At 44.6% G+C, this 15812-nt stretch overlaps 1 protein-coding gene across 1 annotated transcript in view; it reads right to left on the reverse strand.

Moving 5' to 3' along the window:
- The window catches only part of RAB18 (RAB18, member RAS oncogene family), a 222952-nt gene that overhangs the window by 58331 nt on the left and 148809 nt on the right, over positions 1-15812 (reverse strand). Inside the window, exon 4 of the mRNA XM_069648112.1 lies at positions 4624-4696. Coding sequence (XP_069504213.1) covers positions 4624-4696 — 73 coding nt within the window. The remainder of the gene's footprint in view (positions 1-4623; positions 4697-15812) is intronic.

Below are 15812 nucleotides of genomic sequence, written 5' to 3' on the forward strand. Positions count from 1 at the left end.
CCCAGCGCTGGAAGCGCCGGGCTCATAATGCTTGGGTGGACTTACCTTCAGCAGACCATGCTGCTTACTTGCCTGCCAGTTGAGCCTCTGATCCTCTTCTGTTTGGAACTACTTTTCCTGTTGGGTGGGGCTGGAGCCACTCCCTAGATTCAGAACACTGGAACTCTTCTGGAAGGCAGGAACTCTTTTCTTACCAGGAACTCTTTTCTTACTTGGGCGTGGCTGTGGAAGGAGACACCTAAGCACTACAGGAGGCTATTTAAACCACACCCGGTGGATGAATCTTGCTTTGCGTTATTCTGCAACCTCTGCAGCAGAACGCTCATCGTGTCTTCTGCATCCGGTCCTGGGCCTAAGGAAAAAGGCTTACCATCCTGAATCCAGTCTTCAGCAACACCTATAAAGACAAGAAAGAACAGGTTAGCATTCCGGCATCTGAAAGGCAAAGGCTTACCATCCTGAATCCAGTCTTCAGCAACACCTATAAAGACAAGAAAGAACAGGTTAGCATTCCGGCATCTGAAAGGCAAAAGTTTACCAACTCTTCGCACGCTCCGGAGGCCTTCGGCGCTGCATCCCGCATCTGAAAGACAAAACAAGGTGCGTTTAAAGACATTGGGGAACTTTAATACTCACGTGCCATTACTCCTTTCCACATCTAATCCAGTGGGTATTCCGGCACCCTGCAGCCGCTCCGAACTCGTACCTGCAAAATAAAAAGACAGTTAGAGCGCATAGTGAAGCAGGCAACAAGCGCTTACTTACGTGCTTCCAGGCGCTTCTATTCATCACACGGGCTCCATCTTCAACTCACTTCAGCCCGTCATCCGCCATCGCCGGAACCCTGCAAAACAAGAGACATCATTACTAAAGACTTTAAAGACATTTGAATGACTCGAAACTTACCGTTCGTGCAGTAAACGACGGACAGCAGTCCTCTGAAGTCAAGAGGCCTGCGCTACCTATCCAGTGAAGAAACTGGTTACAGCACCCTGCCCCGAGGCAGATGGAGAGCTCGGCATTCACTTACCTAAGGTGAGAGCGTTAACCTTTGGGGGTCTACAGGAGAGGAGAAGAGGAAAGAGATAGGGACACCCCAATAACCCCAGTTCATTAACCCCATATTTTCTATCTGCAGACATCTTACTCTACACGTCAGGCATACAGTGTACAGAGGTCCAGCCCAAAGAGCCAACCGGGTGCTACACATCACCTTTGAAGATACGGTAGTCGCCCAGTCAAGACCGGCGCCTCTGCGAGAATCAGGTGAGCGTTACAGGGGGGCACAACATGGTTGATTACCCCCAATCACTATCCCAAAAAGGAAAGAAAAAATAATTGCTTCCGTCAGTGTGGGCTGTCCATCTGACATAGAATTGGTTTGTTTATCAACCAGTGCACATGTGCAATATCACCGCCCCAATCCCCCAAGGTGGGCGCTACCTGAGTGATCTTCAATCTACATATATGGCAACATTATTAATTCTTTTCATGAGTGGTTTTACTATTGCATTCTGGAACTTGGGAGTCTTGGATTTCCCCACTATAAATCCAGATGCCAGAACGCAAAATAAAATCAGAACAGGTCTAGCGTCTCCGTAAGGGAATGCATAATGTTCCTAACGTCCCCGTGTCTGTTCACAACCACTGAACACACAACACCACACTCCTTTCCGGCACCTCTCTAGACTGTACTTTCTCTGTGCCGCCCCGTGTAGCACGTGTGTCTCTGTAGTGAACAAGACATAGTATAGTACCAGTTAATACTGTGGCATCTGCCTACATGCTGAATGGTGGTGCTTTTCCACATACCCAGTCCTGCAGTGACTGTGGTGCACAAGAGTGGTGATGCAGCCCACTGAAGCACAGCCACTTGCATGCTAATTCCGGCTTCTGCCAGTATTCCATGACAGTGAGGGGTTTGACTGCTTGTTTCCACTCTTAAGGCATACAAGCAAAATAGCAGACGAGTCTCACAATGATTTGGCTGCACTGCCTTGTCTCTGGTCCCTCTTTGATGCCCTGCTTCTATTCAGTGATTTAACACAGTGATGAGTGGAGTAGAAGAAGCAACAGCTCGGGAAAGCACAGCCACTGCCGTGGTCAATCTCCTGTGCAAAGGTGGGGAGGAGCAAGAACACATACATGTTGCTTGCACTTCTCACAGAAAAGGGTTTAGGAGCATGCACAAGTTCACCACTGTGTGCATGCAATCTTATACCACCCCACCTTTATGAGCATAAACAGAGCTGAGCCGGTTGTGGCTCAGCAGCCAAGGTGCTGCTTCGCTGGCCTGTTAATCGCTCTCCTTAACCTTGACTTAGCGTGCTGGTACGAGCGGTACACGGGTAGTTACTCACCAAAGCTGCATCACTGCTTTCTCTTATTTTTTCTGAAAATGTTTCAGGAACCTGAGAAATGTCAAATAGCAAGTCTGCAGAGAATGTCAGTTCAAAAATCAGCGTAGTGACGTCCTGTGGGGGACTGACTATCATCCAACACAGAGCCACTTAGCAGCAACAGGAAGGACAAGACATACTGCCAGAGTGGAGAAGACTGGGGCAATAAGCGGAGAAAGAGGGAGCAGGAAGCCCAGACAGATGCTAAGCAAAGCTGCCCGAGTGAATGCAAGGAAAAGCAATTGTTGGTTCCAATACTGCGCTAAATGAAAGGAATTAGGCAGGCTTATTTATGCAAATCACTATGGGAGCGCAGGAAAAACTACATTTGAAATAGTCAAAGGTGCAATGGACTACTTCACTCCTCTATTGAGCAAGAAACATTCTCTTAATGGCCCCAGACACTAAATTGCAGGTCACAGATAGTACATTGCACAACGGTTAAAGTGTACAGATGTGTAGGTGCCCCTCTACAGTAAACACGGTTCAAATAAATGGCTCTATGGTGCGTACCCCGCTCAGGACAGTGCACAACCATGTTTTCACTCACTGCCCCTTCACAGAGGAGAAATAAACATTTGCTTATCATTCTGGTCCCACACAATTGGACAGTACATCACCAAAATGCTAGGCTATTCTCCCAGCAAGCAAACCATCAGCAACCAGACACGTGTTTTGGCCTTTTTGGGCCTGATCAGTGAGGATGCAGAGCATCCGTTTGTTACTTAGGGTAAAACCCAAAGTTTTATAAAATGTACAGAGGTGTGGCAGCCTTTCTACAGTGAACCAACAAGGTTCAAATAGTTTGCGTTTCGTTGAGTGGGGTTAAGGGAGATCAGCGAGTGCTCTGCGCCCTCTTCTATTCAATAGGTTTTTGTTGTGTCGCATGCGCGTGAAAATGAACGGAGAAGAAACATTTTCTCAGGTTTTGATTTGTTATGATTGACCCTTTGTGAGACACGTGTTTCAGCACATCATGTGCCTTTTTCAAATCAGGGCAATATAGGTTACATTGTTACATATTCTGATTACAAAAATGAACCGCACAATGTTGCCATTAGGTACATGATACCCAAAGAAAATACGATTGTGGAAAAAAACTATGGTTATTTCTTTGGTGATCATGTACCTAATGGCAACATTTACATGACTGTACTGTTCATTTTTGTAATCAGAATATGTGACAATGTAACATAGTAACAGATACTGCCCTAATTTGAAAAAGGCACATGTGCTGAAACACTTGTCTCACAAAGAGCCAATCATAACAAATAAAAACCTGAGAAAAGGTTTTTTTTACAACCAGTGGCTCCGTTTTTATGTGAAAGATCCATGTTGGATGGTTCAAATAAGGACAAAACACATGTGAGGGGTTGCTGCTGGTACTCTTGTTCAAGGAGAATTGCCTAGCATTTCCATGCTGGACTGCCAGATTGTGTGGGACCAGGCTGATATGCAAATGCTTACTTCTACTCTGAAGGGGCAGTGAGTGAAAACATGGTTTTAGACACTCCTGAGTTGGACACATAGGTTATTTGAACCATATTTGTCCTGGGTAGAGGGGCTCCCAAACCTCAGTGTATTAAATAATACTAGTATTATTTGGTTAGCTGTTGGAAAAAAGACTTGGGGTATGATTTTATTCACACGATTTGGATAGAGCCATTATTGGACATCCCTGTGTTTTTAATGGATCTAAATATTAAGAGTACAACGGAAGGCCTTTGACACAGTGTTCTTATATGGAGCCTATATTACATGTGTATAATCAGAATTACTCCCACACAGACTGTTGTTGCCAAAAGGTAATCCTGATGCACTACCAAAGGGAATGACCCCTACCTGCTATTTATATGGTGTTAAGAAAGTAAATATACCAGATATAATTTATTTTACAATTTACATCAGTCCATTTCAATTACGACCAGAGTATAACTAGCATCTTTTGCATGTCATCTTATAAACCCCAAAAGCTTTTTCAGGCATACAGGGGTTCATAACACTTTTACAAACATTATTTTGGGATACACATGTATATTCTGAACAACAATTAACAAAATAAAAAGGGAAGAGTGGCGCAAAAGGGTTACAAAACATAGCTAAATGTTTAGTAATACCAAAAGTCAAAATTACTACTTGAACTATAATGTCACTTGTTTAATGAACGCCAACTAGACAGAAAGGGTTCGGTCTAAAAGGGGAACAATGGAAGGCTTGCACTTACCTAAAATTACACCTTGAGCACCTCTGTAATAACTGGGTGTCAACGTTCTGAACCGTTCCTGTCCCGCAGTGTCCTATTGTAATCATACATTATTGAATACATGAGAGCAAACAGCAGTACAAACACATTTCTTTAAAAAAACAATGATTTGCATGGTTATTTTTTAACTGCCTGTAGCAGTAACTTAACAAAAAGTTATGTATTTCTAGGCTTGATTACAGCACCACCTACTGGCTCTTTCTTCATCTTTAGCACAAAAAGAATATGAAAACATTTGCAATGGCGAAGCAGATCCGGAAATTAAAAAGCAGTAAAATGTAAAACACTAAGATTACAATATTACAATTTACAGCATATATTAATATAAGTGGAACAACAACAAACAGGACTACTTCACATTAACCACAATGTAATGTCACTAAACCAGACCAGATGAAGCAGAGAAAACTGAATGTGTACACGCATTGCATTTATTTTATTGTCGAGCACTTGGTTAAGTAGACAGTGAAAGTTACTCACAGAAAGGACTACTATACTCTAGTCCATAGACCACTTTCCGCCTAACTTGTAGTCCTTCAAATTATATAAAGAAAAGGTGTCTGCAGCACCTCCCTCATACATGCTCCGGTACCAGCCACCAGTACTTTCCTCTGCGGGGTCCAGTGGCAATCCTGTTACAGAGGGACGAACGGTGCGCCATATGGAGGAAAAAGGACTGTTTATGAAAAGTGCAGAAGTTGATACAGTGAGTAACCAATGTCCCATCCCCATTCCTCCATGGGAGATTACAAAGAAACGAAATAGGAAGTTAAGAGGATTGTCCTTCAGAAGTCATAAAATGACTGATCGTCTACAATTAACCATAAACTTTATAGAGGGCCTCTTCTTCAACATTGGTTGCCTCCTAGAGCATGTGTTGATGTAGTAGGGTTTTATCGAATGCATGCAAAGAACCCAAATAGCAGATTTTTAGGTATCCTCCAAGAGGACATGGCATTGGGAAGCAAATTATGCTGCCTTTGCCATGCCCCTAACCAAGAGATCTGTGTGTTGAGGGATATATTTACCCACTCAGCAGTACTTCCCCCCCCCCCCACATCACCAAGCTGCGCATCTGCAGTCACCAGCAAAATGGCTGCGCTGGCTCCTGTGAGCACGTTTTGCAGCGACAAAAAGATGGCTGCACCATCTTGCCAAGCACATTTTGGGCAGGATGGAACAAGGGTGAACACTGAGGGAGCTTGCCAGTGTGTTCGGACATATACAAAAGAAAAAGTGAAAAAGCAGCGCTGCTTTGCTGCCAGCCCCAAAGTCCCCATTTTACCTTAAAATGATGCTGCTCTGACGCTATTTTTATTTGTTCTTCCTCAACCTACTGTTATTAATAAGGCCCTGCCATGCTTATTCATAATGACCGGCTCTGCCAAACCAATTCTGACAAAGGACCGGCCATCTGTTTCCAGAGACTATTTTATAAATAAATTGTGAAGACTTATCTTTGCAGCAGGACTTTGCAAAAATATGAAAATTTAGCAGTTTAAATGCGATTTTTGTGGCTTTCAAATAAAAGGTCTTGGCTGCCAATAGCATGTATGGGACACGAACGCCAGAAGAATGTGAATCATGGAGAAAGGACATATGATGGAAAGTTACAAATTTACAGAAATAGGCCCTATGATAGTATGTACGCATGTGTAAAGTTACAGAATTTTAGGCCGAACATTTCACAATGAAAATGACCAAAGATTATTAAACGTACAAAACAATGTCTCACAGATTGCAGAGTTGGACGGCAATGGTCTGCATAAAATATATAACCTGTTTATGTAATTTGCTAACTGTATACATGTACCATTTGTGGCAAAATCAGGTTTTAGCTAAACTAACTGTGGGAGGTGTTTGAACATTGTAAAACTCCCACCATAAATCTGCCATCCTTCCCCTTAGATCTGACCAGCTGAGAGCAAGGGGGGAGTGAGGGGGGACTAGCACCCCTAACCAATCCAGTGGGTTAGAGGTGTGTTTAGCCAAGCCTGCCCAGCCATATATTTCTATGATGTCACTATGCATTATAAATAAGAGTCCATGACATCACTCTAGACAGACACTCTTCTTGAAGTTCCTGCGCTGCGTTCCTGATCTGCTCCATTCATCTTGCTTATTCCAACTACAAGGCCAACGCATTGCTGACCCTACTCCAGAGCCCACTGCAAAACCCAGGAAAAGCTGGTTCCTACTGCAACAAGGCCATTGATCCAGAAAAAACCCACTAATATCCCATTAACAAAAAGGAGAAAGTGGTGGTACCTTTTGCATCCTGAAATCGGCCTGGCTTGCTGCCCACTAACTGCTTGCATCCAGCAGTACCTGTGCCATCAAGTGACCCGAATTTCCCAGCTGTGCGCTACCCAGTGACCAGACCTTGCCCAGCTGACATTTGCCAGGCGCCCCACCGTGTGGTGACCAGACCCTGTTGACTGTCCAAAAATCCCAAAACTAAAAAGTGGACCGAGTATACTTCCCACCCCATAGAAACACAGTCTACCTTGTCTTGCCTTTGTCCTTGTTCCACTCTCTAAGTATTGGTAGAAGAAAGGGTGAGGTGGAGACGCGCTAGATCCTTTGGGATTTCCGTGTCATTTGTTCGCTCGATTTACGAGTAATATACTTGTGCGGTCATTACGGCAGGGATTGTGATCTGCATGCGATGTCCGATTGAGTCTCACATCGCCTTCTTTTTGTGGGATTACCCCACCACGATTTATCAACATATATGTCTTGCGTACGCCTTGAGAACGACCAGCGTGTCGAAACACGCGTCGGCTGTTTCTGCTACAATTAAAACATCAACTATATTATTTGTGTGCCTTATTGTTGCAGTATCTAGCGCGTCTCCACCTCACCCTTTCTTCTACCAATTTTCAGTTCCAGCCAGGGTGGTCTGGCTGCGTGGGTGGTAATGCTGCTGACACCTTACAATTTTTGATAGAACTTTTACTCCAATCAGTGATTACTAGCGCAGACTTTATTTGCGAACCCACAGCTTTTCTTCAACCACTCTCTAAGTAGTCATATTTATACCCTGGTAACTTTTTGAAACTGTTAGAATTATCCACGTATCCTGTCCTTAATGTTTAAGTGCTAGCGCCATCTCTCTTCAATTTTGTTTGGTTTAAATTATAAGCCCTTAGTTATATTTGGTGTAATCAAACTAATTTCCATATATTTTATTGTTGGGGTTGAGCACTGGGGGGACAAGGTAGACCTTGCGAATCAACCTTGGAGCTTACTGGGTTCCTATTTAACGATATAGTCTAGATAATTTTGTTTTAAGTAACCTTTGCCTTTCTTTTAAAACCAAAGTTTTCATTTTAACTGCTCCATTTCCCTAAAACTGAACCCATTCCACCCCGACAATCCCATCCAAATCTTAAGCTACTACCATCCTTTCACTTCAGTAATATCTCTGATATACATATATCCCCTAGGCCAAAAACCGCACTCCAAATCCGAGTATTTGAACTGTTTTTTTATAAAAACAGTTGAGTAATTTAAAGCAGGAATTGAGAAAATTGCAACTTTCCAACTTCGGCTGCAGCAGGTTTTAACTTCCACTCATTTTCGAATTGTATGCTTCTTGTTGATCCATTGCCTTGTGATTGCTAGGGTTTGTGCATTGTTGCCTTAGTTAGAAATCATATTTACTTCAAAGTTTTAACCACATATTAATTATTTATTTGCCATTTCTGTGTGTCACTTCATGCTATTGCAAAGGGTTTAAAAGGTTTTTGCCTGTTATTTTGTGACGGAAGGTCGGATTTTGATTGTTTTCTCCCCTTTATTCCTGACTACCTGCTGCTTCTTTCCATCTACTCAGAATCTGATGAATTGTGGGTTGAGGGGACATTGCAGAGGGAAACCTTAACTTGGGTGCTATCTCTCCCAATTCAAAAAGTGCTCCTATTCATGTGTGCTCTGTATATGTTCTACTAGAAGGTTAACCAAGTACATTGCTTACATTTTCATTGTATTATCACCCCATTGGTGACTGCTGCCACATATTAAAAAGTGTATGATTTACTTTGAATTTAAAAAATAAAGAAATATTGCAATTTCACCACCCAGCCTGGTTTATGGTCCATTGTGACCCAGGGTATTGAAAAAGGGGTGTGATACGAGTTGTGTACCATCTCAAATTGAATTTGCATAAAATAAAGAAAAAGGCATCTCAGTTGTGCGCTACATACTAGGCTGAGACCAAGGTATGTCGCCCAATTGAAATCCTTAACAGTATCCTTTGGGAGGGGTGTCTTCCTTAATTTGAAATTCCCAGTATAAAGGATACAACATGTTAAGTGATGATGACACGGCTGCTTTAGTGCCTGAAGAACCCCCCCAACCCCCAAAGGTCACAAGCTGATGCTGCAAAGCCCTGAAATCCTTGGTGTGCTCTATCAACATTCAAAGTAAGCAAGGATCTCATGGCTTCAGTTGTGTTTGGAAAGAAAAAAAAAAAAAAAAAGACAGGAAGGTTATTCTGGCTCAAGTTAAACAACTATTTTGGGAAGAAAGTTAGGCTGAGTGCAAATCACCAATTTATCCTCGTGAAAGGTCAAGAAAGCATCCGGATGCATAACTGATGTTCACTAATTGAGAGCCATAAGAAAGTTTGTCATAACAAACCCAACATCCATAGAGGCCATAGGCTCGAAGGGCTTGCTTTCTGCATCCAAGAGCACAAGGTTAAGATCCTCATGAAGGCTGGGATGATCTGACTGGAGGAAAAGGTTTTGTTTAGTCCATTAAAGTATCAATTAATGATCAAGTTGGAGGATCAGAATATGTATGGGATTTATAATTCCTGGGAAGCAACGGTGTACTGTACAAGAGGGGGAAGTGCTCAGAGGATTACAAGTGGGATTCAAAGGTAGCAGGGGACAGAGCCGAACACCAGAGTGAGAGAAATAGGGTTCAGAGTAGCAATCAGCTTTATAATGAGATGTTTTAAGAGTAGGATGTTTCAGTCTTTCCTCTAGCGTGGGATGGAGGCAACATGAGGTTGCATGATCGATAAGCATTGGTTCTTCATCCTGGTTCTTCTAAGTCTATATTGCTGCCCTGGCACGCCCGATTGCCACTTTCATCTCCAACTTCCAGTGTCACGCGGATGACGCGCAACTATCTTTCAACCTGCCGCCTCCTCCTCCTCCTCCTCCTCCTCTCATATCTGAAGGTCTGTCCACTATTCAGTCATGGTGTGCTGCAAACGACCTCTGCCTCAATGCCAGTAAGATTGTTCGCATTGGGACCCCTGCTTTCCCACTTTCACTCTGGCCGGCCTCCCGCACCCACCTGCGAGGCAAGAAACCATGTGGTGATGTTTTGACTTCACCCTCCCATTCTCCTCTCACATTTCTGACCTCTCTAAAAAGTTTATCAGCTAAACCTCCTCAGCGGTCCTCTACCTTTCCCCCAGCGCCTCACCGTCTCCAGACCCCTGGCTCTTTCTAGGCTGACTATTGCAACAGCCTCGTCAACCTCCCATTTTCTGTCTTGCGCCCTCTGCAACTCATCCAGAACAGAACCGCATGAATAATCCTTGGCCTCAAACCGAGGGCCTGCATCTCTCCGGCGCCGAAATCCCTTCACTGGCTCCCCGTGGCTGCAAGGATCAAGTTCAAGACCCTCTGCATCGTTTACAAGGCTGCCTGGGACCTACCTACCAGCAACGCTGCCTACCTAAATACTGTCCCTCACAAGCCCTCTGCTCATCTACCGCCAACCTTCTGCGAGTCAGCTGGTTCTCCAAGCTGAGATTTGGTGGGAGATCCTTATCCTCAGCAGGTTCCTCCCTCTGGAATAGCCTCCCTGCTGCCCTCAGTCTTAAGTTCCAGAAACTCCTCAAGACCTTCCTCTTCACTTCCTTCCCCCTCCCTCCCTCCCTTCCTCTACCCTGCTAACCTAGTTTTCAGCTCTTTTCCCCCTCTCCCTCTTCCTTACAGCTTGCCCACTGGCCACCTGGTGTACCTCGGAGTCTGACAGGTCCACGGCACCCCCGCCTGTCCTCTCACACTTGCTTCAGGGCCCACAACCCACCCACACTCTCTGCACTTGAGAAATAACCCAAGAGTGGCTCTCTCTGCACTTACCCCAGTATCCACCAACGGGTGCACTTGTACCTCCCCTCCCTGTGACCATCTCTGCACTTGCATGATGCGTAAACACTGTGCTTGAAGATCGTCTGTTCCCCTTTGTCTTCACCCCTTAATTGCACTGGTAAAACTGCAGACTCACCGTAAGGCCTATTGCTGTATCTCAAATTGTTAAATGTATTTTATGCATTTACTCTGCATGTGCAGACTATTATCGTCTGTGAATTTCAAGGGCTCTGAGCAACTGTACCCCCCCCCCAAGCCCCTTGTTCCCAACCTCCTTGAGCACTTTGAGACACTTGCCTGTGTATAGGCGCTTTATAAACAAACAATACCATACCATTGATAAACTGAGAAGGGAGTACTGCACAAGTCCAGCGTTATGCTTACACTGGCTAGATAATGGTAAGGGCATTATCCAAAATGTAAGAGGATTCACCAATCTGTACACACTAGTGGCAAAGACGTGTCCACATGTCCACTTACTGCAGTACAGAGATCTATTTGATACTTTCTTAGCAGCCTTGAGGAGCCAGTTTTATCCTGAGTGTTCCATGGTCTTTACAATGAACTCTTCAGGTATCAAGCAAATAAGGACAAGGATGTAGGGGATGGGTGGGGAATAAATACCTACCAAGACTTGCTTCCACCAACAGCTGTAGTGCGTTTTATGGGTGCAATCCCATTCATTTGCAGTCTTGTTCAACGGGACGGACAAGAAAGGGTGTGGGGGGGGCAAGAGGTTTGTCATTTCTACCTCAGTTTGGAGTTTGAGAATTCTCTACATTTCACACTGATCTTGCACCTATGGTAGGTCAGAAGGAGGCGGATACAGACCTGTTGGCATGTTTAGCAAGTGATTTATTTAAATTATAAGAAAAAGGACTTTCTATCCCAATTCTATGGGTTTCCGTACCTGACAAACCTACCCAATGTACTCGTCGTCAGTAGTGATGTGCAAAAAGTAAGCAGTCTGTCCTCCGTCTCAAAGGTGATCTATACCGGAAAAAAACAAAGTCCAGGAGAAAGGCTCCCTTCTCCTGGATAGGTATTTCTAGCACTAGTAACTGGTGGTTTCAAGATAGTTCTTGGCTAGTTCCTGTATCAACTTGTTCAGTTCCTCTCGGACATTTCTAGTGTCCCTTTCCTTCTGTAGATAAACTTTCTCTCCTCGCTGTGTGTGGGTTTTGACCCCTTCGTTCTGTGATTTCTTTAACCGTCTCTGTAAATCTCCCTTTTCCCAATACTTCGGGGAAAACTAAAATCCTTTGTGATCTTGATTCATTTTATTACTCTGGTTCCTTATGGCCTCACGAAGAACATGTTTCATGTCAAATTTCTTGGTCTTATTAAATAACTTTCTTTTTGAAATGCCTATAGTAGCGCAAACAACTGTATGCTCTTTGGTTCAGTTTCTGTCTTGTTGCAATGAGTAAAACAGGTTGCACTGTAATTCTCCTGCTGCTCCAGTTTCCTTCTTTCTCACTGGCTAGCGTCAGCAGAACTTTATCCATGATAGGGATGACATTCGGGATCAGAGTCTCACTTGAGAAACTGAACTAGAATTCAAGAAACTCACAGTATAATCTGAGGACAAGGAAAAGGAGAAGGCACAGAGAGAGGGAAATGCAGCATGAATATGATATGAAAACAATGCGCCTTGACACTGCTTCCTTTTCAGGGTCTTCTAGGTCTGAAAGTCCCAAAAGACCTTGCCTACCGAAAGAGGCGGTGTGTATGTATGATCCCAAGCTTGATGTGTTGGATAGGTTGAGTACATTTGAATTAGTGTATGGTTTGCAAGGTATAAAAGGGAATTATTTAGTTTCATGCATAATGTCTAGGCTCCCCCAGAATGGCGGTGATGCTGTGATGGAATGGAATGGAATACTAATGATAGACTGAGCTATGAACTAGCCAAACAGGCTAGGATAGCCAGGTTTGGGAAGACTCCTAGCCAGTACCTAAAAAGATTTAGAGATCACAAGACAAAGGATGGGATTGCCTTGGGATACCTGGGTGTGCGAATGCCTCGAATACTTAGATGGTTGGGTTAAGGGATTCAGAGTGAACTCCTTTGAAGGAATGAGACATTTATTTTTACAGGAAGCTATTTTTGATGCCTGATCACCTGAGCGGAGACAGCACTTGGCTGACTCGACGGACCCGATCCCAAGAGACTAGCTCAGGCTGCTGACACATGGGTAGCTAACAGGGCCACTGAAAGATTCTGGGGCAACCCAGAAAAAGGATGAGGGGGAAGAACTACAAGAAAGAAGGTAAAGAGAATTAGAATCCTCAACCACCAAGAGAGGGCCGCAAACAGAAGGGTAAATACCAAGGGAAGCCATACAGGTCTAGTGAAACTCCCAGGGCCAAACCAGAGGCTGGTTACCAGAAACCCCCATTCCACAAAAGCTTTGGTAAATGTGTGGTTTGTCGGTCTAGTGACCATGTGAAAGGGGATCCCAGATGCAAGGGTAAACCTTCAGGGGTCCAGTGTCTCCTTAGCCTTCATCCCTGAGGAAGAAGCTCCAATGACAGGTGCTCACTTTCACTTACTGGCTGAAGAACCCAAAGGAGTTAAAGCTAGTGTTTCCTTACTGTCCTTGGGACTGTGGTAACAACAGAATATAGACTATTATAATACCATACCTGATAATGCCAAACAAAGAATACTAGAAGTACAGTGTACTGGTAGATGACCAGGAGACTCCTGCCATTAGAGACACTGGGGTCAGCATACGTTTTTTCAAACATGAGGATGTAGCTAAGGCACCAAAAAGGTTCCACTAAACTTGCTGGAGGCCCTGTCCAAATGGTTCCCATTTTGCCAGCCCTCATTCATTGCAATAACATGACTGTATGAATTCCTGTTAGTGTGCAATCTGAAGTATCATTGATGGTTCTGTTGGGAAATAACTTGAAAGCTCTTGGAGTAGTCTCCATTACCCCCAAGCCTCCCAGTAAGAAGCAGCAGGAGCTGACAGGATTGGCTAGAGAGGCAACCTTGAGAGACTCTCAGTTTGAGAAAAAAAGAAATCCAGAGTATCTGGGAAGAGACCAAATACAAATACAAGAAAAAAGGGTCTCAAACCCAAACCTGCACTCAAAGAAAGACTACCCCCCGCGCCCCCTAACCTCCCAAGAGGAAAGACCCAGTCACTCCAGTGACCCCACCTCCAGCTGAAGCTGAATTAGGGGTTGAACAAACCCCTGAAGAAACAGCTACTGGTGGAGGGAATCCTTCCCTGGAAGACCTGGATCCTAGACACCATCATGAGCAGCAGACTTTGCTTGCAGAAGGTGGACCTTCTAGGGTAGATTTCAGCTGAGGACAAAGAGTGTTCCTCTCTAGAAGGTCCAAGACAACAGACAGCTTCCTAGTTGGAAGGGCAAGAGCCAGGGAAGCACAGACTCTAATGGGAGGATGGCCTCTACAAGAGACCGATAGTCTGCTGGAAAGGTACCTCCAACTAGCACACGAGATACCCCTGGCTGGTCACTTGAGTTCCAAGAAGACCAAATAGGATTTATCTGTACCTTTACTGGCCCAAGATGGGTGCGGATGCTGATGAACATTGTAGGAGCTGCCACACCTGCCCGATCTCTGGCAAAAGTGGTTTCAAGAATGTGGCACCTTCAGTGCCCCTCCCAGTGCTAGAGTTCCTTTTGCAAGGGTGGGTGTTGACATTGTTGGTCCCCTAAACCCTCCAACCACTTAAGGCAACCAATTTATATTGACTGTATTAGAATATGCTACTGGGCACCCAGAGTACCCTTGGTATTTTTACCAGGGTAGGTTTTCCGGAGTAAGTAATCACTGAAGGGGTCACATTGTATGTCCCACTACATGCAGGCCACGTGGAAAAACGGTGGAGTTACTTAAAAGTTCTCAACAGCCTACCACCCACAAACAAAGGGGTTGGTGGAGAGAGTAAAAAAAAAAAAATAAAAAAAAAAAGATAAAAAGAAATCCGACAATGAAGAGCACGATGGGTGCCTTAGAAGAACCACTGAGAAGAAAGTGGGACCTTCTACCGCCATGCCTTCTATTTGCTTATAGAGAGGTGCCTCAAGTTGGAGTGGGTTTCAGACCCTTTGAACTCCTCTATGACCATCCCGTCAGCGGCCCCATGGCCCTGATCAAAGAGGTTGGAGAATCCTCCTTCCCAAAAGCCAGTCTGTGTCACTGACTACGTACTGGGCCTCAGAAAGAGGATGGTACAGCTCATGGTGGAGGCTTGAGAAAACCTGAAGGCTGGTCAAGCTCTGATGAAGCAATGGCATGATCAGAAAGCTAACATGGTGGCGTTTACTCCAGACCACCTAGTTCTCGTTATGGTTCCTACAAGGCAGAGGGCCTTACAGGACAAATGCATTGCCCACTTCAAAGGTGTATGCAAACTTGGAGAGGTTAGTTAGTGGACTTGGGAAACCCCATGGAGGCCCAGATGGGTTTTTACAATAATTGTTTGAAGGCATATGTCTCTAGACCAGAACTGGGAGCTTTTCTTCTGGCCTCTGATCAAGAGGAGGAGGAGGAGGAGGAGGAGGAGAGGGAGCCTCTCCCTGATCCCCCTCAGGGGACACCCTTAAGAAGCAACAATTGAAGTTAAACACTTCGAATCGGACTCGGCAGCAGCAGGAGGAGTGCAAATCGCTGTTGACTCAGTGTGCCTCCCTGTTTTCTCCGACACCAAGCTTGACCCCTTGGGGCCAGCATGATATTCCCACTGGTGACAGTCTCCCTGTCAAAAGCAGGGGATACAGAATGTCAGATCAACTAAGATCTGCTAAAGGAAGAGGTCAACAAGAGGCTTGACCTTGGGGTTATTGAGCCATCTACCAGTCTATGGGCTAGTCCAGTTGTACTAGTGGCATAAGCAGGAACCAAAGAGTTGAGATTATGTGTGGACTATAGAGCTCTGAATATAGTCACAAAGACTGATGCCCATCCTTGACCAAGGATAGAGGAGCTGGTGGACAAACTTGGATCTGCCAAGATTCTCAGCACTTTTGACTTGACCTTAGGCT

The sequence above is a fragment of the Ambystoma mexicanum genome, chromosome 2q (genome assembly GCF_040938575.1).
Source record: "Ambystoma mexicanum isolate Mex_15411 chromosome 2q, UKY_AmexF1_1, whole genome shotgun sequence".
NCBI classification, from domain to species: Eukaryota; Metazoa; Chordata; class Amphibia; order Caudata; family Ambystomatidae; genus Ambystoma; species Ambystoma mexicanum.